General features: G+C 32.7%; 1 protein-coding gene across 3 annotated transcripts in view; it reads left to right on the top strand.

Moving 5' to 3' along the window:
- LOC133189585 (caskin-2-like) overlaps positions 1–25,526 on the top strand; it is a 78,080-nt gene that overhangs the window by 9,647 nt on the left and 42,907 nt on the right. Inside the window, exons 4-9 of one of the 3 annotated variants that reach the window (XM_061324964.1) lie at positions 3,769–3,914; positions 6,735–6,830; positions 8,269–8,399; positions 10,042–10,150; positions 14,648–14,756; positions 22,064–22,158. In XM_061324964.1, the coding sequence (XP_061180948.1) occupies positions 3,769–3,914; positions 6,735–6,830; positions 8,269–8,399; positions 10,042–10,150; positions 14,648–14,756; positions 22,064–22,158 (686 nt within the window). Of the gene's footprint in view, positions 1–3,768; positions 3,915–6,734; positions 6,831–8,268; positions 8,400–10,041; positions 10,151–14,647; positions 14,757–17,009; positions 17,104–19,829; positions 20,012–22,063; positions 22,159–25,526 lie in introns of those variants that run through there. The other 2 variants (XM_061324965.1, XM_061324967.1) reach the window with 2 other exon arrangements.

Genomic DNA, 25,526 nt, shown 5'->3' with positions numbered 1-25,526 from the left:
AGGGGGTTGTTTGGTTCAATGAAGATTGTGTGAAGGATCTGAGTTTCATGTTTTAAAGTTTCTATGTCCTTGGTAATCCTCATGAATAGAAATGAAGTCTTTTTTTTTCCCTTCAAGGTTAGATAGATAAATAATCTCCATGGTGGGACACAGGGGATTGAACATTACATAATAGGTTTTCAAGTGGAGAAAAAAAATTAAGTGCTTGTTGGTATTTTTAAAGTAAACACATTTTAAATAGTTGTAGACCATAAAGTTTAGACTTTCATTTCATTATGTCTACAGTGGAGATCACCTACAGAGCATTGAGGATCACTTTCTCATGACGTTGCTTTAAACTTGGTATAAGAGTACAGTAAATCTTGGTTAAAAAGAACTTGCTGATAAGGAAATCTTGGTTATAACGATTTTTTAGGAACACCTTAGAAGACTTTTCACTATATTTTTTATATTGATGTAAAGAATCTCAGTTAAAAGGAAGCGAAATATGAGGTTCCAGTGACTTACTTGTAACCCAGTTTAACTATATTTTTAAGAATGATGGAGACAATCTTAAATTCAATACCTACACAATTTTTCTCCTATAACTCATGACTTCTTTATTGAAAGACAAGAAGGTTTATCTTGTTGGAGACAGAAAAATGCGGACATTAAAAAAAAATTACAAAAATATGAAGTTGGGTGGAGTTTTCACTCCTTGCACTTTCACATCAAGGTGCAAACCTAAACATTACACCTATTTTAGACTATGATACTGCAGTGTCTTGCTGAGAGAAGAACAGAGCCTTGCTGCAAAGTGCGTTAGACTCTTTGTTATTTAACCTTCATGTTTTGCTCGAGTTGAGATTTTTTTAAGAGGGTTAATAGAGTTTCTTCGGAATCACAGGAATGCCAACTCTTTGTTTGGAACACTGATTGAATGCTATTGATTCATGTGTCCACATTTTTTTGTCGGTGTTTGAGAAGAGATAAAGATGTCCAGGGTCAGTGCCTATGTTGTAATGTTAAACAGACTAAATATTTTGTGATGTTATCTCCTCAAAAAAGCTCTACCCTGATTTGGCAACACTGCCATTGTGTCAATACACATGTACCTGTTTTTTACCCCTGTTTTAAAGGGGAAAAAATGAGAAAATTCATTGATGCATCTTAAATTGTCTTCACACAGTTATTGCAATTTTGAACAAAAACTCAGAATCGATGAATAATGATGCAATATATCATGCTTTTTTATTCCCACTTGAAGAAAAGCTGTGGCAAAATCATTATTAAGGAATTTATTTATTTTTTTAACAATTGATTGAAATCAGAAATGCACTATTGTGAATGAGTTTAGTTTTGTCATCATGGTCATAGGAGAGAGATTAAAACATCAAGCCAACTGTCATATAGCTTTGTCAGTGTCTTAGGGCACACCTTCCACAAAACCAGACTAATCCCTGCTATTGAAATTCAACTGGATATTCTTACAAATGAAAAAGGAAATGTGAAATTTGATCAGACATGACAAGATTCATGATCTATGGAGCATTTTTATTGAGTACACTCCTGTGTCAAAGCCAAAACAAAGGGGGAAAAAAATGGTGCAACTTCACTCATTACTCAAAGATTGTTAATCTGACCTCGTAATTGTTAAACAAGATATTAAAAAAAATTACATGAAGTATATCTCTTTTTTGCATCAATAAAAAACAAAATTCTTTTAAAATTTATGCAGTATATGGGTTAATTTGAACCAGGTGTATGTAGTTGTGGGGTCAAAATTTGTGAAAGGAACAGACTAAGGGCATATTTGCAATGTATATAAATTTTTAAAAAATCATTCCTCTCTTCACAGGAATCAATGTAGTGGGTCATTAATTACCAGGAGAATTTGTATTTTTTTGACAAATGTAAGGGCCATAAAATAACCTTCAGAAGAGATATTGTCTGTACACAGATCAATGGGTCAAGGGAATGAAGGTTTAACATTGACGGAAACATCATGTGGATGTGCATTAAACCAGTCTGATTATCTATGTACCTAAATGGTCAGAAAACGATGATTCACATTTGATAATAGTAGAAAATTAAACAGAACTGAGGACATGCACGTAAAAAAGAGATATCTATTTAGAAATTTAATGACAGTTGTTAATTATGTTACTGGAATGACAGCATGTTTTTATATTTACACTGATGACAATGGAACACCTCATCACCATATAAAAACGGAAAGTTTAAATGATTCATGCTGGATATGTAATTGTGCCGAAATTCCCATGTTTATGTGCTTGTAAAAAGCTTTTAGTGTGTAGGTTTCTTTTCCCTTCTGACCAAGCACCTCGACAAAAGACGTTAAAACTAACATAAATATGTCTCGGCCTATAAATATACATATGGTCTCTTTTCTCAGGGAGATATAAACATCACAACTTCACCTACTATATGAAAAGGAAAAGTTACAAAATTAAGTTGTGATTGTTAATGGGTTGAGAGAAGTTTGCTGTTAATTATCTCCTGCATTGTGTGGACTTCAATATGTGTATTTATGTATGTACTTAATTACATGTATTAACACCTAAAAGTCTGCCTGCTATGGTTATACCAGAGGCAGCTGATAAAATGAATTGAAAATACGAACTAAAAAAAAATTTCAAACATGTTTTTGATCTTGTTTTACAAATATGAAAGATGGAAGTTTTTCCTGAGGTGTGTAATAATTAATGATTGTATGTAGATAAAATAAAAGCCTTGTAAACCATGATTCATGTACTTTATATTTACCCAATGGCAAGCACAATGGAGCTAAGCCATAGGTATTCATAAGGGCCAGTTTTAATGAAGTCAAACTTAGGGTATTCCTGAGGGCCTAGTCGTAACTGAATGATTCATTTTATCATGAGAAAGTGTGTAATAGTGTGTATAATACTTTCTACAACTTTAATTCTGTAACTATTGTCCGAGCCCCCTCTGATCCCGCACTTAGCATTCCTCTCCGGTCTTAAGTTATGAATATGACATGATTCCATTGAAAATTAGCTTGAATTGGGTGGGTTTTATATTTGTAATCCTGTATAATAGATATGAAGGTCATTGTAGATATACAGTATTGATTGTAATCTGTAGCCATGTAAAACAAAGATTGAATGTTTGAATGGCAGTCTTGTAAGGGTGTATTGAAAGATTATGTGCCAGGATTAAAGTGGAATAAGCCTTGAAATACCTGGCCCTGTCCTTACATGACCATAGTCTACTGCCAATATCAATAAATCAGAGACAGGTCACATAAAATAGTATACAATTTAATTTTTATTTGAAAGCCGTACTGTCTGAGTCTGAATATCACAAACAGAGACCAGTAGTACTGATTCTTTGCTGTAATTTTCTTCTTCATCTGAAGAACCTTTGAACTAAGAAAGACAAGATTTGGGACACAGTGTGTGTCGTTTTAAATAAGAGCATCATTAAATAGTGTAAATTCAAATTTGTTCAAATCTTATCCCCTGGGCTGGGGTGGGGCAGCAATAGGGGGTCAGATTATGTATAAACTTCTGAAGAAAAGATGACCACAATTTGTAAACTTGACATCAAGCCCTATTATACTGTGAAGTAAAATTGGTGAAATCATGGAATTTGATAATTGATGACTGTAATAGAGATTTCATAATATACATATTTATTTATCAGGGAGAGAAAGGTGACCTATGAAATAATTATTATCCATGGATCTTTTGTTTTTAATTACTGTTATCATTTTGATCTTTTATGAGTACACATATTTTATAGGTATGTTAGCACTCCACTATGCGGCATGGCAGGGAATGTCCGATCCTGTCCACACCCTCCTCCAGTGGAAATCCCCAGTAAACGAGGTCTCCCAGGATGGAAACACCCCCCTACACCTGGCCTGTCAGCATGGACATTTTGATGTGGTAAGTTAAGCGTTGATGCAGTGGTATCTCTAGAGATACTGATTATTCTTAAATGTGAGAGTGTGTATAGTACCTAAAAAACATAGAAGCGGAAACATATATTAGGGATAAAATTTTGTTCAATAAAATAAAACTCATTTTTGACAAAATTTTACCAAAAATTCTAATCAACACCATTTTTTTTTTAAATAAAATCACCACAAAATCAGGTCAAGAAAATCACACACATGAAAAAGGAAACAGATTTTAGCTTAACAAAAATGTTTTTAGAGTTGTGTAGGTATTCCTCTTTTAAAAACCATCCCTCTTCAAATGAAATTATTTGAGCGTAACATAAAAATTGGACTAGAAATATATGTTGAATTATTTCTAGTTATTTAGTCTAGGGAAAAAATAAGTTTAGAACATACAACTCTTTCTATAGGTTATGGAATGCAATGATGCTCAAGTATAATGTTCAGAACAATTTTGGTCATTCTTGCCCATTATAAATGTATGGGATTAAAACGGTTTAAGAAGTTTGTAGAACAACAAATATTTGCTCTGAGGGATTTTCCTTTTTGTGGTGAGAAAAAAGGGAGTGGGTGTAATTATTAAATGGCTATTTCTGGTGTATAAATTGAATCCGTATAGAAATGTAAAGTACATTTTGATTTCAATCTTTCACAAATCCACTTGAATTTCAATTGATAAATAATACCAAATGATAAGAGAATGATTGATATGGAATATTCTGCAGGTTTTGTTCTGTTTGGTATTAGATAGTACTTCAAAATGAGCAGTCACCAGTTATGGTTAACCTCTGTCACACAAGTCATATTTACAAGTCATAGCAGAAATGAAAATGTATTTGCTTTGAAGCTTAACAATTCTCTGTGTCTATGCAAGGTATAGCTAACAAAAACTTCATATAGCGATACACCCTTCAAACTTTCTATGTAAAAGATTTCAAAGAGATTACGGAAAGGATGATACAAACGTCTCTAGTCTACGATACGCTCAGTCCCGCAGAAAGAGAAAATTCTTCGTCCTGGTTTCCGCCTGTGACCTTTTGCCATTCTTTCAAAGTAGATTTCAATCAATCTTTTGTTATATTGATACCCGATAAGTTTGAGATCTTTGTACAACTGTTCAGCCCATTTTAAGTACATAAGACATGTAAATATTAACTTTCAGAGGGAAAGAAGTATGGGCACTATTAGATATTTATAGGAATGGTAGTTTCAGTCTGCATTTGCCAAATATGATGTGTCATACTAATTTTTTTAGCCTTGGTTTTATATAATATCTGAAAGTCTTTTTGAAAACAGCATTTTGAAAAAGATATTTAATGGGTCATGTCTTTTTTAAAAAAATTGTATGGTATTACATAATTATTTAATAGTAAATTTATATTATAAGTCATCAGACAAGCTCTTTTAAATATGATGTACAACGTACAATTCACAAAGCATTTTTTTTTTTAATCTTCGTTTTAGGTAAGGTTTTTGTACCATAAGCTGGAATTGTTTTCTAACAAACTCCCCATTCTCTATGTTGAACCTAAATCATTTTAATGACAGGATATCAAATGTTGTATTAAATACTGATAGTAAACCAAATAATGCAATCGATCAAATTTTTTGCCACCAGGGGTTGAAATCCTAAGATAGTAAATCATTTGATCAAGGCTGAATCGGTTCTACGATTCAGTGATTCGCTGGGGTACCAGTCCGCGTAGAGAACTTGTGGTGTAAAGAGGAGAAACTGTTTATGTCATGACACATATTCTACTGTTTCAAGTACACCAAAAGATGCAAAAACCATGGACATCTGTCCCCTCTCACATTGTCAGTTCCTCCTTCTGGGATGGGTACATAAAGACCACCCACAGACTCTGCTTTTGTACACGGCTTTGTGTCAACTTGTAAAAGAGATAATTGGTCAATGTCAATTTTGTTCTTTTGTGATCAATAATAAAAGGTAACAAAACAACTGAGATAGTAGTAACAGAATTCAGTTATTACATTGACTTTACAACACAGGAGATAACAAGAATTGTAATAATCCCTGAGTAACGATTATAGATCTGTACAATTCTTCATTAATGAAACAAATGTAACATCTTTTTTATGTATGTCTATTATAGCATATTTCTTTGAAAACATTGACACAAAAAAACAAGAAATTTTACTTCTGTATTTTACACAGTAGCCTATTCAGGTGTGTTTTTAAACTGTTTATACCTGACACTCCGAGACAAGTCTGTGCTAAATCAGCAGAAAAAAATGTGTTGGTGTTATTGTTTTGTTATAGAATAAAAATTATTATTCTAGCGATTTAGGTGAGTTAGGGACTGTTGACCTAATTTTGTACCTGAGCGAGCACAGGTATTTCAGAGACAATAACCAGAGGTGTGTAATCGGAGTTCACTTATCTCTGCTAAAGATGGTCCTTTGTTGCAGTGATTATAGATGAAGTGAAAGAGGGGACAAATACCCAGTTGTGTATTAAGTGTCATTCAGAGCTCATTCATAGATCACGTCCACATGTTACAAATACATTGACTAAGCTCACAGTCCTGTATCGTATTCATACCGAAGAATTTCTTTTTTGAGATAATGGTTCAGAAACTGAAGCTTCGTAAAGATGCATGCGCAGTATTCTAAATCAAGCTCTGATTATTAATTTAAAATAGACAATATGATTTTTTTAAAGTATTTATTTTGAAATGTGTTTTAATCATTTGTAGAATTTCAATTTATTATAACATTAAACAGAAATTCTGAGAGATGCAAAATAATGTAAAGAGAGATAACTCTTGTTTTCTTGTTTATACAGGTGAATCTTTTGGTACTTCACAACTCCTCTCCCACCATGCAAAATAAGGACAAGAAAACTCCACTAGACCTTGCCTGTGAATTCGGAAGATACAGGGTAGGGAATTACTTGTCACTTTTTACTGTCATAAAAATTCATTTATCTTTGATTTTATTTAAAGCGACAGTACGGCTCCAAAATGTGTGCTTTTTCATCCAAATTTACCCAATATGTCATTAAGAAATAAGGTATAAAGTTGATGTAAGCAGTTTGAGAAACAGAAATATTCTCTACTCAAACAAAATTAACGTAATTAGAATCTGCCGGAAAATCAAGGGTCGTACGAACTGGAGCAATCTTAGATCTGTTTATTTGTACCACGTGAATTCTAAAACGGCACGTGCCTACACTGTAGAGTTTACAGTTGTAATGAATATTAGGTGAAAGCAATTTTCAAAAACACAAATTATCATAACTTTCTGATAAAATAATCTAAAATAATGATCGTAAAGATTTTTGTCTGCATTCAGGCGAATTTAACAGAATTAAAAGTACAAATGTTTACGTTTTGTGTATTGGGGTCCGAGAAAGGAAAAACCAACTAATCATACGTTATCGCGGCAAATGTCAAACTAAATATTTTTCTGCACAGTTAAAAAAAATTAGCATTTCAAATGGCAACAATGTTTATAAGTCAAAAATGTATTTTTTATGTTGAGTTTACACTATTTTTTTCTTTGAAAGCGACGGAAAAATGAGAAATGATAACTAGTATCAACAAACCTGTCGAATAGAACCTTCGAGAGCCCTGCGTGAGTGTCGCCGAGTTCCCGTTTCTTCCTTATCCAGCGATTTTATTAATCCCCAAACTAAATTTTAGTCAGGAAAGTTGCTTTTTCAAGTTCTATTTTCAGTTTCTTTTTCTTTTTGGTCGACTTTGTCAATGTAGCAGGCCTACCGGGATTCCCTCTCTAACCATGCTGTTTTGTTTATGAAAACTACGCATGCATGCATAGCATGGAATGTGGAACCCCGAACACGTTGCGATGTATATATTTACGTCCCATAAATAACTATTAATTTTAATGAAATAATCCAAATTATTTAATTGTAAAAGTTGTAATTTTCTGAAAGTTTATACATTTATGAGTGGTAAAAAAATTCCAAATCTTGTCGGAAAATTTTTTCTAGTCAGTTTTTTGATGAGATGCGCCGTACTGTCACTTTAAGTTTCACATTTTGTGAAGTTATCACCCTTTGACCACTGATTATCTGCAGCATATTGGTAGACTAGTCATTTCATCTACTTTGTATCGGTGATTTCCCAGTAATAAAGTTCAGGTCTTCAGAATATTTCAAACAATTTGTAAAGCATGCAATCAAATTATTTTTTGTCAAAAATCCTCATGATATGACACAGTATTTGTTAGATATCATAATTATGTTCTTTTAAGAAATCAAAAACTGCAGATCAATTTCTTTTGATTGGAGAAATTCTTGACATTAGAAATAAGACATATTTAGAGTTGGTATATTTTGACCTCCCATGTTGTAGGTTGTAGACTTGTTGCTCCGGAGTAATCTGTGTGCCTCACTATTGATGGATAGCCCTGAAGATCTTGTAGATGAAAACGGGACCACTCCCCTACATCTGGCCGCTAAAAATGGACACATTGAAATTATACGGTAAATATACATATACATTTACTATACTAGTAAAATGGACACAATAATACATTGTATATATAAATTCAAAATGTTTAAAATGATAATACTTACACATGTACATCTGTACATCAGTCAGATATGATAGGGTACAATGAGATTGTTTGCTAAATGCATAAATGAACAACTTGTTTAACTGACACTGTCACTGACAGAAAATTTAAAGCAATTCATATTGTTATACCTTTAAAAATTGGTTCCTATTTAAATCTATACTAAAAAGAAGTCTAAAATTTCCAATGTTTTACTGAGCGGTCATAAAAAATTCGATGTTTGACCGCAGTGTGAGATACTGGACCTGTCGATGAGATATTGGACCGCTTACATCACACTGGGGGCGGGATTAGCTAAATCTTATTTGCATTTGTTGGTGTTCGACAGTGACAAAACTGATCGAGTTTTAGTGCAGGTAAAGGAAATTTACATCATGGAAGCCAGCACAAGATACATGTATGTCAAAAAAATAAAAGGTAAACAAAACATTTATTGACTGTATTCTCTGGCAAAATGCGTTTTGTAGACCCCTCGAACCAAACTGTTTGTTTTCGGCCTAACAGCCTCAGGCAAACAGTTTGGTTCTTGGGTCCAACAAAACGCATGTTGCCCTCAAACCCAGTCAATAAATGTATAATATTTACCAAAGAGGTGAAAAAAATGAAGCGTATGCTGAAACAGTCATTATAAAATATAAAGTTCAAAACCAGAAATAAGAGATGTGTGTTATCTTAGCTAAAGTAAAAATACTGGAAAAACATAAATTAATTGTACAAAAAAGTATTGATGTTACATAAATATTTTACCAAGCAATTTATTTTTTCTCCTATAGAAATAAAAATGTAAGCTGTGTGCTCTCACTAATAAGTTTTTATTAAACAATAACAGCAGCTTACATGACTGGAGATTACACAGGGTTGGAAGGGATGACAGAGGGTTTCAAGTTTTACAGCCAACATGACTGTTTTATTGTGAAATTTCTGGAAATTTGTAGGTTTTTTTTGTAGACAGCTTCATGTAGGTCTGTACAGTTGAAATAATGAAGGTAAAAACTCCAATATTAGACTTGAGATAAAGTGAAATCTGCTTTACAATAGTTTCAAGTAGATGTCAAAATAAAAATGATATTTTTGTCAGACCAGAGACTACATTGTTGTCTGAGGCTGTAAGTTGATGGCAATAGATTAGGTCAAGTGTTTGACTCGTGGTCCCTGTTATCATCTCTTGTCTACTATTATTAGGTTACTCTTCGTACTATATATATATATTTTTAAAATTTTACATTGTGCTACCCCAATATATTGTAAATTTTAATTTAACTCTTAGATGCCTTAAAAATCATATCAGTGAAATTATCAATCTTGCTCTAATAGATAATCACAAATTCTAAAAAAATTTTATACAGTCAAATCTTGTTTTCTCAAACTTGATGAGACCAAGAAAAAAACTTACAGGTATCGGAGGATTTGAGATATCGGGGTAAAATACTTAAAGAATAAGTGGTTGGGACTTTCAAATCATTTCGACATATCCCTAGTATTCTAGATAGCAATGTTTGAGATACTGAAGTTCAACTGTATTTGTATTTCTATATGACATTATATTGTAGACTTCTGCTACAAGCAGGTGTTAACATCAATAGAAGTACGCTGAAGGGAACATCACTCCATGAAGCTGCTCTCTGTGGAAAAATAGAAGTTGTACGACTTTTATTAGATGTAAGTAAATCTAGATGATAGCATTTAGGGAACAATGTATAATCTAGTGTCAGCAAAAAGTGTCAAGGTCAGAGAAGAAGTCTAGTCTGTGCTGAAACCCATTATCTTATGTTACATACAAATATAAGGAGAGCGTCAAATTAGATAAAAAGAATTTCTTCCTTTATTTTGACTTTTAACTGAAGTGTGCACAGTCTGAAATTTGCACAAAAAATGACTCGCCAACAAATATAATTAAATATTTTGTAAAATCTTTATTTCCTTGGAGATATATCTTTTGATTATTGCATTCACACCTTTATGTAATGATTTGAATTTTAAAAAGATGTTCATATCAAAAATCATGGTTTTGTAATTTTTCATAATGGCCACGAAAAAGATAGGAAGAGAGGGTCTTCATTTCCCTGGTGAACTTTTTGTATAAATGTTTGAGAACATCAGTAAAGTGATGGTTTACACAGCTGGAGGCAGACAATTTGTCTTTATGAAAAAACAGATAACATGTTCAATACATAAACATGCCCTCCCACAAAAACACAAGATCTCCGAAGTTTGAAGGACATTCTCAAGGTCACAATACATCTTTTTTACCTCCTTTTGAGTCATCAGTATTTGAATTTGTGCAATAGAAATGTTGTGGTTGACCATTGGTGTTGATTTGTTGTTGGCATACATAATCAAAGTGTCAGTAAAAATGTATAATATGTAGGTGCATTTGTATTTCTATTTTGAATGAATGCTTGATCTAACAGATATATCTACTGTTCTGAATATCAGAGTTTTCAATGCCTTTTTGCTAGCTATCAGTACCTTTTGCTCTGTAATTATCTATGCAATATTTCTCTCAAGCTCTCAGTGAAATATCTCTCAGTATTCTTAATTGTTATTTTAATATGTGTCTCTAGATTTGTCTGTAATTGTTGATGTAATATCTGTCTGCATTGTTAATGTGATATCTGTCTCTAATTGTGATTATGATATCTGTTTCTAGTTGTCAATGTTGTCTCTAGTCACCAGTGTAATATGTGGTTTAGTTGTCAATGTAATATCTGTCTCTTGTTGTTGATATATTATCATTCTCTATTTGTCAATGTTATGTGTTTATCTAGTTGTAATATTTGTCTCTAGTTGTCAGTGTAATACCTGTCTATAGTTTCCAATGTGATATCTGCATAGAGTTGTCAGTGTATTACCTGTCTCTAGTTGTTGATGTAATATCTTTCTCTATTTGTCTATTTTATATCTGTTGCTAGTTGTCAATGTGTCACCTGTCTATAGTTGTCAGTGTAATATCTGTGTCTTGTTGTTGATATATTATCATTCTCTATTTGTCAATGTTATGAGTTTCTCTAGTTGTAATATTTGTGTCTAGTTGTCAATGTTATATTTGCCTGTAGTTGTCAATGTGATATTTGTCTCTAGTTGTCAGTGTGATATCTGTCTTTAGTTGTCAGTGTGATATCTGTCTTTAGTTGTCAGTGTGATATCTGTCTTAAGTTGTCAGTATGATATCTGTCTTTAGTTGTTAGTATAATATGTGTCAATGTGATATCTGTCTTTAGTTGTCAGTATAATATGTGTCAATGTGATGTCTGTCTCTAGTTGTCAGTGTAATATCTGTCTCTAGTTGTCAGTGTAATATCTGTCTCCAGTCATCAATTTGATATCTGTCTGTAGTTGTCAGTGTGATATCTTTCTGTAGTTGTCAGTGTCATATCTGTCTCTAGTTGTCAGTGTAATATCTGTCAGTGTAATATCTGTCTCTAGTTGTCAGTGTAATATCTGTCACTAGTTGTCAATGTAATATCTGTCTCCAGTTATCAATGTGATATTTGTCACTAGTTATCAATGTAATATATGTTTCTAGTTGTCAGTGCAATATCTGTAAGATTACCTTTCGTTGTCTGTTAAATCTATTTTTAGTTATCTGTGTTACATGCATTTCTGTCTATACTTATCAATTTTATTTTTTAGATTTTTTTCTCCTTAGTTGTTAGTTAAATGTATTTTAGTTGTCCCTGTAATTTCTGTCTATTGTTGTCAGTGTAATTTAGTTGTCAACATATCTCTGTCTCTCTGTTCCTTCTGTAAAATATTCTCTCGTTCTCTAGTCCTTGTATGTTACCCCTTACGTTTATGTTTATTGGTACAAAACATGTTCTGCTAATCTGTGTACTGTTTGATTAACATGTAAGTATGTACCAGTAGAATTATTTTCCTGCCTATAACATCTTTCTATATCAAGATTGATATCAGTTCTCATCCACCAATCTTGTCCACCTCTTGTAGAATGTACAGCTAGATACTTTAGATGTGAAATAAGGCATAAATTTGGAAACCTCTTTGCTTCTATTGGCTCTACTAGGTATACTTTATCTCCCGTACAAAACTCTGTACAGCCTCAATATCTGTAAGATTGGTGAAATATCTCAGAACTTCTTTATGTATTTCCTGATGTAGAAGATAAGCAGGCGCTCTGTTTTATGGGGGGATTATTATTGATTATTATGATATGTATTGATTTTTGGCCAATCATAAAGCAGGTTATGTGGGCATGGACCCAGGAGATGGGTTGATTGTTAGCTGTACCTTAAGATAGGTGATAAATCTAGCTTCAATAACAGCTTCTCCATCCTTTATATTCTTTATATATATGATACCATCACACTGAGAAAAAGTTTAAAAGCAAATTTTGTTTTTGGGGAAAATTGAAATTGGATTATCTTTATACAGGTATATTTCAAACTTAATGAATGCTTTGATCATTTTTTTTTTCTGGGGTTAAATTTTTACCGTGGATTCAATACTTATTATTGTAAGAGACACATGTCATTAAAAAGGGTTTATATTTGGCATTATTAGCTCAGACATCTTTTTTGTCTGAATGTTCAAAAGGCATAAAATATAAGCATCTTTAAGGATCAATAAAGAAAACTAATCAATGGAATTCAACAAGGAAAAGAAAATTGGTGATAATTTTATTGCTGCAGTTCTATAGATTTGTAAATCTGCAGGAGCAGGTAATTGTGATATAAAGTAGGACCCACTTCTAGACCTTGGAACTTATTTTTGGATGTACAGGTAGGGGTCTTCCAATCATTTGTGACAGTGATGAGGGGATGTCAGAGGAATCCCTTTGGTACTATGACAAGGTATAAGTATCGGAGGCACATGGCCAAAATCTCTGCCATTTTTCTCTTAGTACCTCCTGATGATCTGATGATAATGTGCCCAGTTTCCCGAGCATTGATATGCTCACTGTGTGGTAGATGGGGCTACCTTTTTTTATTGACCAGTGAATAGCCATTTGTATTCTTGGATGCATTACAATGAATTATCCCAAATCACCTCGCCCCAGAATTAAACGGTGTAAAAGTGAAGGGAATGTGCAGGGCCTGACCATTGGGAATATCCATGCCTTGCAGAATGTAAGTTTGAAATTTTGGTGAAAAAAGTTGGTTATCAAGAGAAATTCTTAAAGAGTTTTGGAACTTTCATCTCATTCTAATTAGCTTGGATAATTTGGATGGAATTTGCCTAAGTCGGATTGTCTTCCAGTTATTTTGTGTTAGAAATCTTTAGTTGATGTTTGACCTCACAATCTGTGTTAGGTGGAAACCATGAGAGATGTACAAGGTATTATTTTGAAATGAAATGATGATATACATACATATATAAAATTCAAGTACAATGAAAATAATATGACAATATTTATCTGTTATTTTCATTTTCCAAGGCAAAGGTATGACTAATCATTGTTTTTGTCGTTGTATCATAATTTTTTGCTTTTAAATATTTTTTTTTTTGCTCAATAAGGAAAAAAAGAATATTTATATGCCATATTTGAAGTGTTTACAATTAAGTGTTGTGACAAGGAACGTTTATTGCGTCTGTGTGTTTGTGATGTGAATATATTATTGTTAGCGTTGGCATTCTCCATAATGGTTGTGAACAGATTAAAATGGTACTTTATGATCCATAATGCATGATGATATTCATTTAAAATGGGAGGAAGACAGATTTGATAGGTAAATTCACCTCATCCTTTATAACCCAGATAATGCCACCTACTTGTTATGTAATAAACGTTTATGTCTGTAAGATTATATATAATAAGCCACAGATTCGTACTCCACCCTGTATAAGAATTGTACAGATAACAAAAAGTTAATTTTTCTCTTTCTTCAAAACATATGAATCATAATAGAATGCTATATGTATAACAAATGTATAAATGTTTCTCATGAATTATCATATTCCTTTCATATTCTCTAGAACTTGATATAATTAAAGGTTTTAACATGCAGATACATTATTATCCATTCGAAGATTCACCCAGCAATGGAAGATGATATAATTTGTCAATCAAATATATCCGACTTTAAATTTATTTAAAAAAATTACTGGTATACATGTAGATGAAAGTACAAGTTCATATGACTTAAAGTTTATGGTGCTGTTGAGGTAGTTAATCCTATAATTGTCTTTTAATTGTAGTGTGCTATAGATGTCAACAAGGCGAATTCTTATGACCAGACAGCATTAGACATAGTCAACTCATACACTACCTCAAGAGCTGCCAAAGATCTAAAACAGATACTGAAAGGTATAGTACATAGAAATATCAATTCATATATATAGGCAGTGTTTGAACAATTACAGATCTATCTCAAGAGCAGCTACTGTGAAATTTTTGTGGGGGGTTAATTTTCGAAGTATAAAGAGACCCACAAATTTATGTCCACAACAAAATGTATTTTTCCGCATATATTACTACTCAATAATTCTTCATCCACAAAATCAAATCCCCATGAACCCATGTTTTTTTCCTCAAGACATGAAAATTTGACCCCTTGAAAATACGTGATTTTACAGTAAACCATAAGAGTAAAGCATACAGACATCAAATTACAGTACAATCTAAATAAATCAGTTTACATATAGTTCAAAATTGTCAGTGTTAATTAATTTACAAACAATTAAACTGTCCTATTTCAACACAAAATACAACCTGAGTATTTCATTTAACATACAATTGTTTAAAATATAATATTTACATTTCCAGATTTTTTTCCTTAAGATTCTTCAAATTAGAAAAAGTTCATGTTCTCATAAACTACCGTTGGATGAGTAAGAATATTTGACGTAATTGAAGTCAAAAAATAGTGCAAACTTTATTTTTCAAAAATTATCATTGAATGACAAAAATATGTGGCAAGTCATCAGAAAAATAATGGAAATATAAGATATGAATTTAATTTTTGAGAATTGCTGAGGTACATTAACTAGAATGCTTCACGCCGGCATATTTATCATTTAGCGCTAACGCGCTTCATGAAATATGCCGACGTGAAGTGTCGTAGTGCATGTCCTCATAAATTCTCAAAAATTAAATTCATTTCTTAAGTGAACAACTTTGGTATAAATGTATAAGTGCAATGAATAATCAAACAGTGTATATTCAACTCAGTGCAGTTAAACCTTACTTATTAGGAGTCTGCACTCCTTATTTTAAGGGAATATTGTTGAAAGTTAAATGTTAATTTCCAAATAGTTCAAATTGCAGCTTTTAACCTCTACGTTATCTTCTCGGAGCATCTTTAATATTGGTTACTGCATTGTCATGTCTGTTTGGGTAACTTGCTTGTTTTTGAAAGTTTATATTCAAATTCAAGAGCTACTACATGTTTATTTTGACTTTGGCTTTCATCTTTCAAGAGAAACCATTGAGATCATAGCAGAATAAAAGCATATACTATTGATCTTAGAGTGATAAGTCTTGTTACAGTTTGGATCACCAATGTCTGATGTTAATCAAAGAGATGCTTACATTGTATATAAAGGATTCAAAGAAATATAACCTTGTTCTTTGTGACCTACAAAACAAAACCTCGTAAGTTTATAAATGAGGTCAGTGCTTGTTAAAGACCTAGTTATGAATTATGTTCTCAATCATTTCCCTAAATCCCAGCAGCACGCCTGAGATTTGATTTCGTTAAATTAGAGTTCAATGTCTTCGTCATTTTCTAAGGTCAAAGGCAGAATGGATCAATTGTAATTTCTCTGTGTCCTGGTTTTGAAGGAATTTCTACAAAGGACAAAAAAAATAAAAGTCCATATGTCTGTGGAAGCTAAATGGCTTATTTGTGTTCACTTCATTACATTTTAAAAATTAAGTTTCATAATGGTTGTTATAAAACTGGTGTTTATTATTTGTAATAAACTGTTACATTAACACTTTTTTCTAGACGTGTTGAGAGAGATTGACGACACTGATATATTATTTTTTATTTTATAAGGAAATCAAATGTTTTAAAAAAGCAAAATGTAATTTAAAAGAGAATTACTGAGAAGAAGACCGAAGGTCTGTACCTTTATAATTCAGGACCCATGTTTAAAAAAAAAAAAACCAATTTACGTTTCTGGCTGATTTTTAATTGGCTGGGATGGTTTGAATATCAGTAATGTCTCCCACACATTATCCAAATTGTCATTTATAGATGTTAAGTACATAGATATTTTTTTACAAACTGTCATTAAAATAATTTCACTGCAAGATTCTTATCACCCGAGATTTTAAGACCAAGACATTTTCTGTCAAATTCATGACAAGAACACACCCATGTTCACAGGGACATCAAATCGCAGACCGTTCAACCACAAATATTTTGGTTAGAAAGGAGACCATGTCACTATTTTTAAAGAGCTTCAGTACTTTATTCTCATTAAAAGATGTCAACCTTATCAAGGTTAAAAACGGAGGGTCAGAAACTTAATATCAGATTGCCACAGGTTAAACTGGTTCACTTATTCAGTTACCTCTCCTCTTCATCAACCTGGTGCTATCATATTGCAATTGGAGATATTTTGAAACATGCTGTTGACAGCTCCTCAGAATTTTATTTGTGAAGCAATTCATACACAAGGAGAGAAATTTAACCAGAATATAAAAAGTAAGCCAATATTAAGTTATTTTTTAATCAACATGCTTTTAAATTTTCATAAAGGTTTGCTGCAAATGCATGGTGAAAGGCAGTGATGAATTGCATCTTTTTAAATTGGGGGGAAAATACCTATTCAAACAATCTTGATTAGAATGTTAATTTCACAGAGATATTAATTGTAAGGTCATCCAACTTTCCCAAAATAACCTGAATTTGTTCCAGGTCGGATGAATCATCCTTTTACTCTTGTACAAATAAATTCCTTTGGCTCTTGAAAAAAAATTAAACAAGACAAAAAGTTTACTGCAAACTGACCTTTGTTTCCCTTAACCAGCATTAAATTCACTCCCAGTACTTGAGCAGCAAGGGTTATTTGTATCCTTAAAGCACATTTCTTTATTTAAGTTTGCAGTTTGTTTGATATGCTTTCTAGTTAAAGAAAACTTTAGAGAATTATAATGTGTATGTATGTGGAAAGGGTAGGGGGGGGGGGGTTATTTTAAATACCAGTCACAATTTATATGCATTTTTGGCAACATATAGTAATTGGACTTTTTGAAAATTCATATCCATGAGGCCATCTTTTCTTTTCTTTTGTGTGTGTGTGTTTTTTTTTTGTTTTTTTTTTTTTGGAACATATTATACATTGACCATGTATTAAGGGGATTGGACACATATTTCCTTTTATGAAAAGAAAATGACATTTTAGGGCATTACCTATAAATACCTTTTGATCTGATTGATAATAAATTGGTAAAATTCTATTTATATGTTATACTATAGCAGTTGTACTCCTTGCACAGTGTTGTCTAGTACAAATAACGATTTACCTGACAGAAATATTCCACGCTTGTGCCAGGCAGAAAAGGAGTAGGGAAGAACCATTCATTTTTGCAAAAATAATCACTCCATTTTGATTTATAGGTTAGACAAAGTAAATTATCTTTCTCTTAAAATAAATCTGTGATATATTATTTAGCCTGTAATCCATTTTCATTAATAAGAAGTGATTGAGAGAAGAAACTGCCTGCAGTCAGCAATCATTGTGAATATGATTTCCATATGTACAAATGTATAAGAGGGGGGGAAGTCAAGTAATTTGCTGTGTTAATTCCTTCATGTAGTCAACAGATAGCAATATTTCACTGTTATGTTTTCCATTTGTGCTGTACTGTTACAACCACCTGTTAGCTATAGAAGAATTCACTGATGCGTAAAAGATGCTTAAAGATTTCCAGGCACCCCAGTTCTTTCTGACATTTCAGAGTTAATAGGCTTGTTCATTTATACGATTCTCATATCTACTTTTTAGATAAAACACAGGAAATTCAGAATTTCTTATCAAAGAGAAAAAAAATCAATGTATGTGTACGTAGGTGTCGGAATGACCTATAAAATGTGTTCATCTTTTACTTACAAGGGAAGCAGTATCAAAATTATTATTAGTTTACATGTCTTTTTATCAAAAACAGCAAAAATTATGGTTTTTATAGAAGACGTGTCAGATTTCCGGTAATAAATGCTCAAACAAAGTGTAAACAATTAATTTAAGGTCAGACGACACGTTCCTCAAAAATATATAATTTTTTCCAAGAATTTGTAATTGAAGTATAGGTACTTAAACAAGTTTCCTCACAAAAAATTGAGGTACGTTATCGGGCCTTTAAACAAGATACCAGAGGGTGATATTTCTTACACAATCCATATTGGTACTTTTCTGAAAAGCCTTTGTCACAATTTTTGGTGTGCTTTTATTTAAAAACATATTGAAAACAATTTAGAAATCACAAGATAATGACAATTATGAATAATTCTTTATATAATATCAAGAGATACAACACGTGTATTTGAGGAACGTGTCGTCTGACCTTAAGGATGAGCATAAAGGAATGATTGAGTAGAAATAATAAAACACCAAATTCCCCCAAAGAATCAATAACACCCTCGTTATTGTTTTTTATGGACAAGCTCATGAAGTAAAGAGTAGTAAAATCGTCAGTTTTTGAAGTTTTATACCTGAACATTTGCAGCCTGTCCTTGTTTTTTACCTTGTTTATGTTACTGCTGGCTCAAACCTTTGCCAAGATTGTAAGAGTTCAGACACCCAACAGAAAAAAGGTTAATTAGAATGTAAGAGGAGAGGATCAAGAAACTATTATTGCTGTTTTGGTCTTTGCAGAATAATAGATTCAACGGGTCAAGTTTTACATAAGGAACATGGCTTTTTTTGTGTCAAGTACTTTTAACACCATGTATTAAGTTCATGACACCTGAAAAACTTTAAAGTTTTTTGAATAATTGTTAGGTCCAAAACACCCTGGCATAAATTTTTTGACAGTTTCATCACTCAGAGTAGATTATAGATGGCCATTGAACACCTCATTGTGGAAGACCCAGTCAGTAACAGTTCCCATCATTGTGAATGTCAGCCCGGGAAGGAGGGGGAGGAAGATTTATGCACTATGATTCAGGCACTCAAAAGAAGGTCCCCTGACATTTGATTGTAAAACCTACAACTTGTGTGCCCTGTTATTATGGCTGTAGCTCTCCTTCAGTTTAACAGTGATCTCAAAAAACAGGCTTAAACACAACCAGTCTCAAAGAGGTCAGGAAAAAAACAAATGTAAACAAAAAAAAAAGCTTTGTATAAAGAGTCCTGTTTACTGTCTGTTTTCTTGGCACAAAGTAAGTTGTACAGAGGGCTTAGCTTTGTTTCTGACAATGGTAAAACATGCATAATGCATGACATTGTCAGCCTCGCATTGTGATGTAGAACTTAGACAATTCAGAGACAGGAAGACTCAGAGGAACAAGAAATAGGGAGGATGGTTAGGTTCTAGGAGGATGCTGTGTGTTCCTTTGTGTAGTAGTGATGGAGGGAGCAATGGGGAGGGGGACAGAATTGAGCCCCAGGAAGGTAAGGGGTCATGGCACAGTAATATCCCAATATCTCTGACCTGGTTAGGTCTATTGCATATTTTATAGCATTATCAATGCAAAATCAAAAAAAAAATGTCTTTGTGTTTTATTGTGTCACAGTGCAATTTACATTTTGGAGAAATGCATGCAGACTTATAGTTGTAAAGTTCTAATGACCAGAGTGGAACTGAAGGTGTTAAATGTCTGTCACATGGTATGAGATGATGAAGTGAGAAAGTCCCTAAGTAAAGAGCCATTGGATGCTACACTACTATTAAAGAGAGACCTGACACAGATATGTGCCCTTCATTGCTGTTCTTCTGTGAGATGTGGCATTAGTTACTGTTTTTATTATCAGATGTCAGGACTCTTGATTTAAATACACAAAAAAAGAACTTGTAATTGAAAGACTGACAGGAAGAAAGCTAAATTTTCTTCTGAAAGTACAAATCTGAAATTGATATGGAAAATCTATCATAAAAATGACTTTGTATTATTTTTGTACATGGCAGGGAGAAAAAAAAACAGGCTGAGGAAACATTATATAAACATTTCAGCAATAGATATATTTATACATAGCAAAAAGAAATTAATTCTTGTTGACCTTAGTTGTCTGGCTAAGTGTATGGTGGTCAACAGAGGTCAACAAAGGTTAATAGATGAGATAGGCCAGACAGGTGTCGTGTTACGTTTACCTGTGGTACAGGGGTCAGTTTCTTAGTTTGTTGTGACTGTATCACCTCATCTAACTTCAAGAGGTAATTGTCACTTATTTTACCTTCAAACAACGAAGAGTTCATCTTAATTGGACTATTTATTCCAGTAGTTACATGATTTATGTGTCTGTATTGGAGAAACCAAGTGTTGAGGAATTTTATACATGGACTTCTTGGTGAATGAGCAGTTTTTGCTCTCTGAGCTTTGGTGTATATTGTTCCCACTGAGCAGACAAATCTGTGATTGCAGTGTATGAGGATCTCCAAATTCCCCGAGGTTCTGAAGAGCCGTTGGCTGTTCAATACCTTTGATTGTCATTGTGTTCTTACATATCAACCTCTCCACTTTTTCTGATTAGAAAGGCATGTTAGATATTTTATTTACCTATTTAAGATGGGTTAGATAGTGTAATGGTAGGCTAGGAATTCAAGCAGGTAATTGAAGTGATTTTAAATGTGAAAATTATGTAAAACTTTGCCCAGGAAGAATCCAGAGGTCAGTCTTTGAACTAGTAAGATTTTAACACCATGCATGTACAGGTATAGAATTCTATCAGGAACCTGTTAATATTGGCATCCCAGGTCCTCTATTAATCAGATCTGAAGTGACGGTTTACTTTTAAAATTGATTTGATAATCAGTCATCTTTGGAATGGTACGTTGTTCCTTGGTGTCTCTACAGATAAAAACTTGGGGGGAGTTTAATACCCGCCATAGGATTTTTACATAGGATACTTTGTTTTCAATTATCAAGTGTTTGAAATCTGCCCAGGTAGGTTTGACTTACTCTCTATGATAGAGCAATGGCGACCTTGTAATATATGCACCAGATAAAGTTGTATATCTCGCACACTGTATATATATATATATATATATATATATATATATATATATATATATATATATATATATATATATATATATATATATATATATATATACGTTCCTTTTACATACTGTATTTCACATTTTTTCCCCCATTCCTTTACTGGTTTGTTGTGATACAAGGATGAAAAAAAATGTGGTTTCACATCTTATGAACTTGACTCTATGTGTCAAAGTTAAAAACTGACATCGTGTAATAAAAATAGAATAATATATACGTATGTGTTATACAAGGGAAGGTGCCTGTGACTTTTGATGACTTTGGTTCGTATCTACATGAATAATGACATCTCATGTCTGTCTTCAAGTGTAAAATTGATTACATTTTTTGACAAAACTGCTAATAGCATATAATTTTCAGTCTATGAATATTCTTTATCGGAGACACAGTGGATACAATTTCATTATTCTATATTTCAGTAACAGTGCCAGTTTTTTTTATTTTACAGAGGCTAGTTTCGCTGTGCAGGCCAGAGCCATCAAAAACTATTGTAATATTTATGATCCAAGTACCCTGGCATTTAAAGAGGGGGATATCATAAAGGTAAGTAAATGTCTGCGGAAAAAAGGAATTTTAATTTTTTATTACATTTATACCTCATTAATTTACCTATCGTAACTGGCATAATACATCTATATTAAGGGTGAAGGCTGGTCACTTCTCTGAAGAGAATAATTTATGTAATGTTTGAATTCTAGCGGATTGAACTTTTTTTTTGAGTCTGTACTTATATAGAAAAACATTTTCAATCAGTCATCAATCTGGGTCTATAGAGATTATAGCAAGCCCAATGCTCATGTTTACAAGTTGTATATTTACCTAAGTATGATGTAGAGTCTGTCTTATTGATAGATTCCTATTGGTATAGAATACCTCATATTCAAATTCTGTGTTTCACAGCTAACTCAAAATAAAATATAACATTCTATACTCAACATTGAGTTCAAACAAAGTGTGGCTTTGTGACTTTTGCCAAAAAAAAAATCTTTTGGGGACAATTTATTAGCAACCCAAAGAGAAATTTCAGTGTGAGGACTGATAGATTTTTTTTTCTAATTGATAACAGATTCTTTAGTAAACTACAGTCCAACTTTAGGTCCGTAGTAATGTAGACTTAAGAATTATCATTGAAGTATGCTGACGTAATTGCTTTGAAAAAATAAAAAAGTGTTGTAATGGTCCTAATCAAAAGTTTATTTTACCGCATATTTTACTGAATAAAGCACCGCAATGTTGTTGTTTTTTTAATCTTTCATGCATTTCTTAAGTAATGATATATTTGATATAAAAAAATTGTAGAAGATTATTCAAATTGAATTAAGCTTTGACTTGATATGAAGGTTCTAGATCGAATAACTGTCATCATAAATATTTTGAAGTATATTTCATTTAATTTTTAACAATAATTGTGAAATAATACTGTATGTGTACTTAAAAAAGCGGGCTTCTTATTTTAGCGGCTTTGGTGCAGACAACAATGCGCTAATTCATGAATACCGCAAAGAAATCATGTATAAACACAGTATAAGACACGGACATGTGTAGCGCTAATTCATGATTTCACCAACAACTCCATATCCAGTAATTGCGCTAAATTTTGAATACTCCAATTTATGTACAAGTACAGTATAAAATGCTACTATAGGATGTGTAAAAAGTTCTATTAAACATTTATTTGGGTTTTATCTTTTACATTTTTAATTATAAAATTGGCTCTTAGATACTTAGGTACAAGAGGGTTAGAGCTGTCGTAAAGTTATGACAAATTTTACACATGAGAATCTCATAAGAATTTTTGTGAGAAGGTATAAAATTGTAAGATTTCTCTTACAATGAACATTAATCGTAAGATTTTTTGTGAAAAGGGTTACTGTCTTTTATCATCTTGTACTTCAGTCTGTTGGCACTCACAACAGGGTATCATAGCTGAGGTGAAAAGATGTACATTTAGACAAGCCAAGAAAAAAAACCCAGGCTAAATGGCAGTTATTAAATTCCTAAAACACAGTTAAGAAACAAAATAACAAGGAGACTTATTCACACTCATCATGAAAATAAAGGGTGACACAATTTATGAAAATATCAAAGATTTAATTTTCATTGAAGTTGAGAAAAGTTACAGAGATCTAATTATTGAACAGATACAAAATCCTAAACTTCAAAGTTTGGGTGGTTTTAAGATGTAGCATTCCAAAGAGACCATTGTAAAAGTTAAGGGGGGCTAGTAAGAAGAATTACACTCAGATCTGATACTTGAGCGGAGAATTGGGGTCATTGCTTCAGCAAATGTTTGTTTAGACACTGGGGAGAGGGGTACTTGAATGAATTGTGATTTATGTGTCAGACGTTTGTTTGACACCAGATTCGGTCTTTGTTATACAGCAGGAATTTTGGATTTTCTAGTGGAGGGGGAATGATCGAGATGGTTTGTGTTAGGGACAAGACATTAGGCAGGGCCAAAGTGTGGCAAGTCAAGAGAGGTGAAATAATTTCATTTGTTTATCAACAGAACCATACAAATAGAATCTCTGAATGTTGTGCACAAACATCTCCAAAAAAAGAACAAAATGCCAAAAGCAATTCAGTAATTTTTTTTTGAGTTAATACAATTCAATTTTAACTTTATCTTGGAGTAATAACTTTATTACTATCTCAAATCAAGTAATTTTATCACTGAGTCAGTAGAAAATGTCCATTCATTGCTGGAGTTTATTAAATCAGTCAGTTCCCACATGTTGCAGGTATTGGTTTTCTATAATTCAGTTATGGCAATGTATGGTTTCTTCACAGATGGGCTGTCATTGGACAATAATGACTGCTCCCTCCATCTGTTTGCCCCTTTTAATCTGCTAACTGAATTATACTCACAAGATGCTTAAGATTGTGGGCCTGTTACACACTGTTACGTAATTCCCTTTCTGCTTTAGTGTTTTCATAATGTGTCAACCTGAATTATGGATACAAGATTATTATATAAATATTTGTTTTAGCATCGAAAATGCAAGTGCTTCTGTTTTAATTTGTTTTTGTGTCAATTTTACCTGCTGTTCTCTCTTAGGAATTTTATGAATTATATTTCACTTTTGTTCACCAAGTGAAGAGTTGTTTTCTTTTTATTTTTAACAATGTTGCTAGAGGCAGATCAGTCAAAACTGATTACTTTTCCTTTACAAACTCCACATTTCCTTGAGCAGCGTGTTAGATCTACATAGAAGTGTTATTTGTAAAACACCTACAACTTACTATCCTGATGTAACGCTGATGGTATAACCTGATTATCTCCCTTTCTACTCATCAGCTGACTCCCCTTTTTCTGACATACTCTATACATCTAACACCAACAGATACCAATCACACTGGACCATTAAACAGATTACTGAAATATCTACATACATTGCTGTGCTTTTAGTATTATAGAAATAGTATGGAGGTAAGACCGTGTATGGAATCAATGGATATATTTTATAGAACCAAATACTTTGGATTCTGAGGAGGAAGTCATTGTATTATGGATTTGATAAGTTTATATGGTATTATTAATTAGTGAGTTCTGAGAACTGAATCTTTCTTACATTTCACCTGTAGTAATGTAATATGCAAAGTAGTCTCTATTTCTCTACACCTGAGGTAAGTTGTCATGCTTTGTAACATTGATGACTTTGCACCAGAACACCCACATTGATGGCACCATTCTGCCTGATGCTGAAGACTTGAGGATTTGAATGTCCTGGAATTCCTTGCTAATGGGACTGCAACAGATTCCTAGCTATCTAGGTTATCATGGTCATAATAGATTTAATGTTCCAGAAAATTTAATTTGTGGTAATCTCCATACCATTTCCCAGGAGAGTGCCTGATCCCTGGCTAGCAGTCTCTCACTCTTCTATGGAGTATTGGAATGGACCAGTCAG

The sequence above is a fragment of the Saccostrea echinata genome, unplaced genomic scaffold (assembly GCF_033153115.1).
Source record: "Saccostrea echinata isolate AGI-Se365-2 ecotype Australia unplaced genomic scaffold, CSIRO_AGI_Sech_v1 ptg000019l, whole genome shotgun sequence".
NCBI classification, from domain to species: domain Eukaryota; kingdom Metazoa; phylum Mollusca; class Bivalvia; order Ostreida; family Ostreidae; genus Saccostrea; species Saccostrea echinata.
This window is presented reverse-complemented; position numbering and strand designations above follow the sequence as displayed.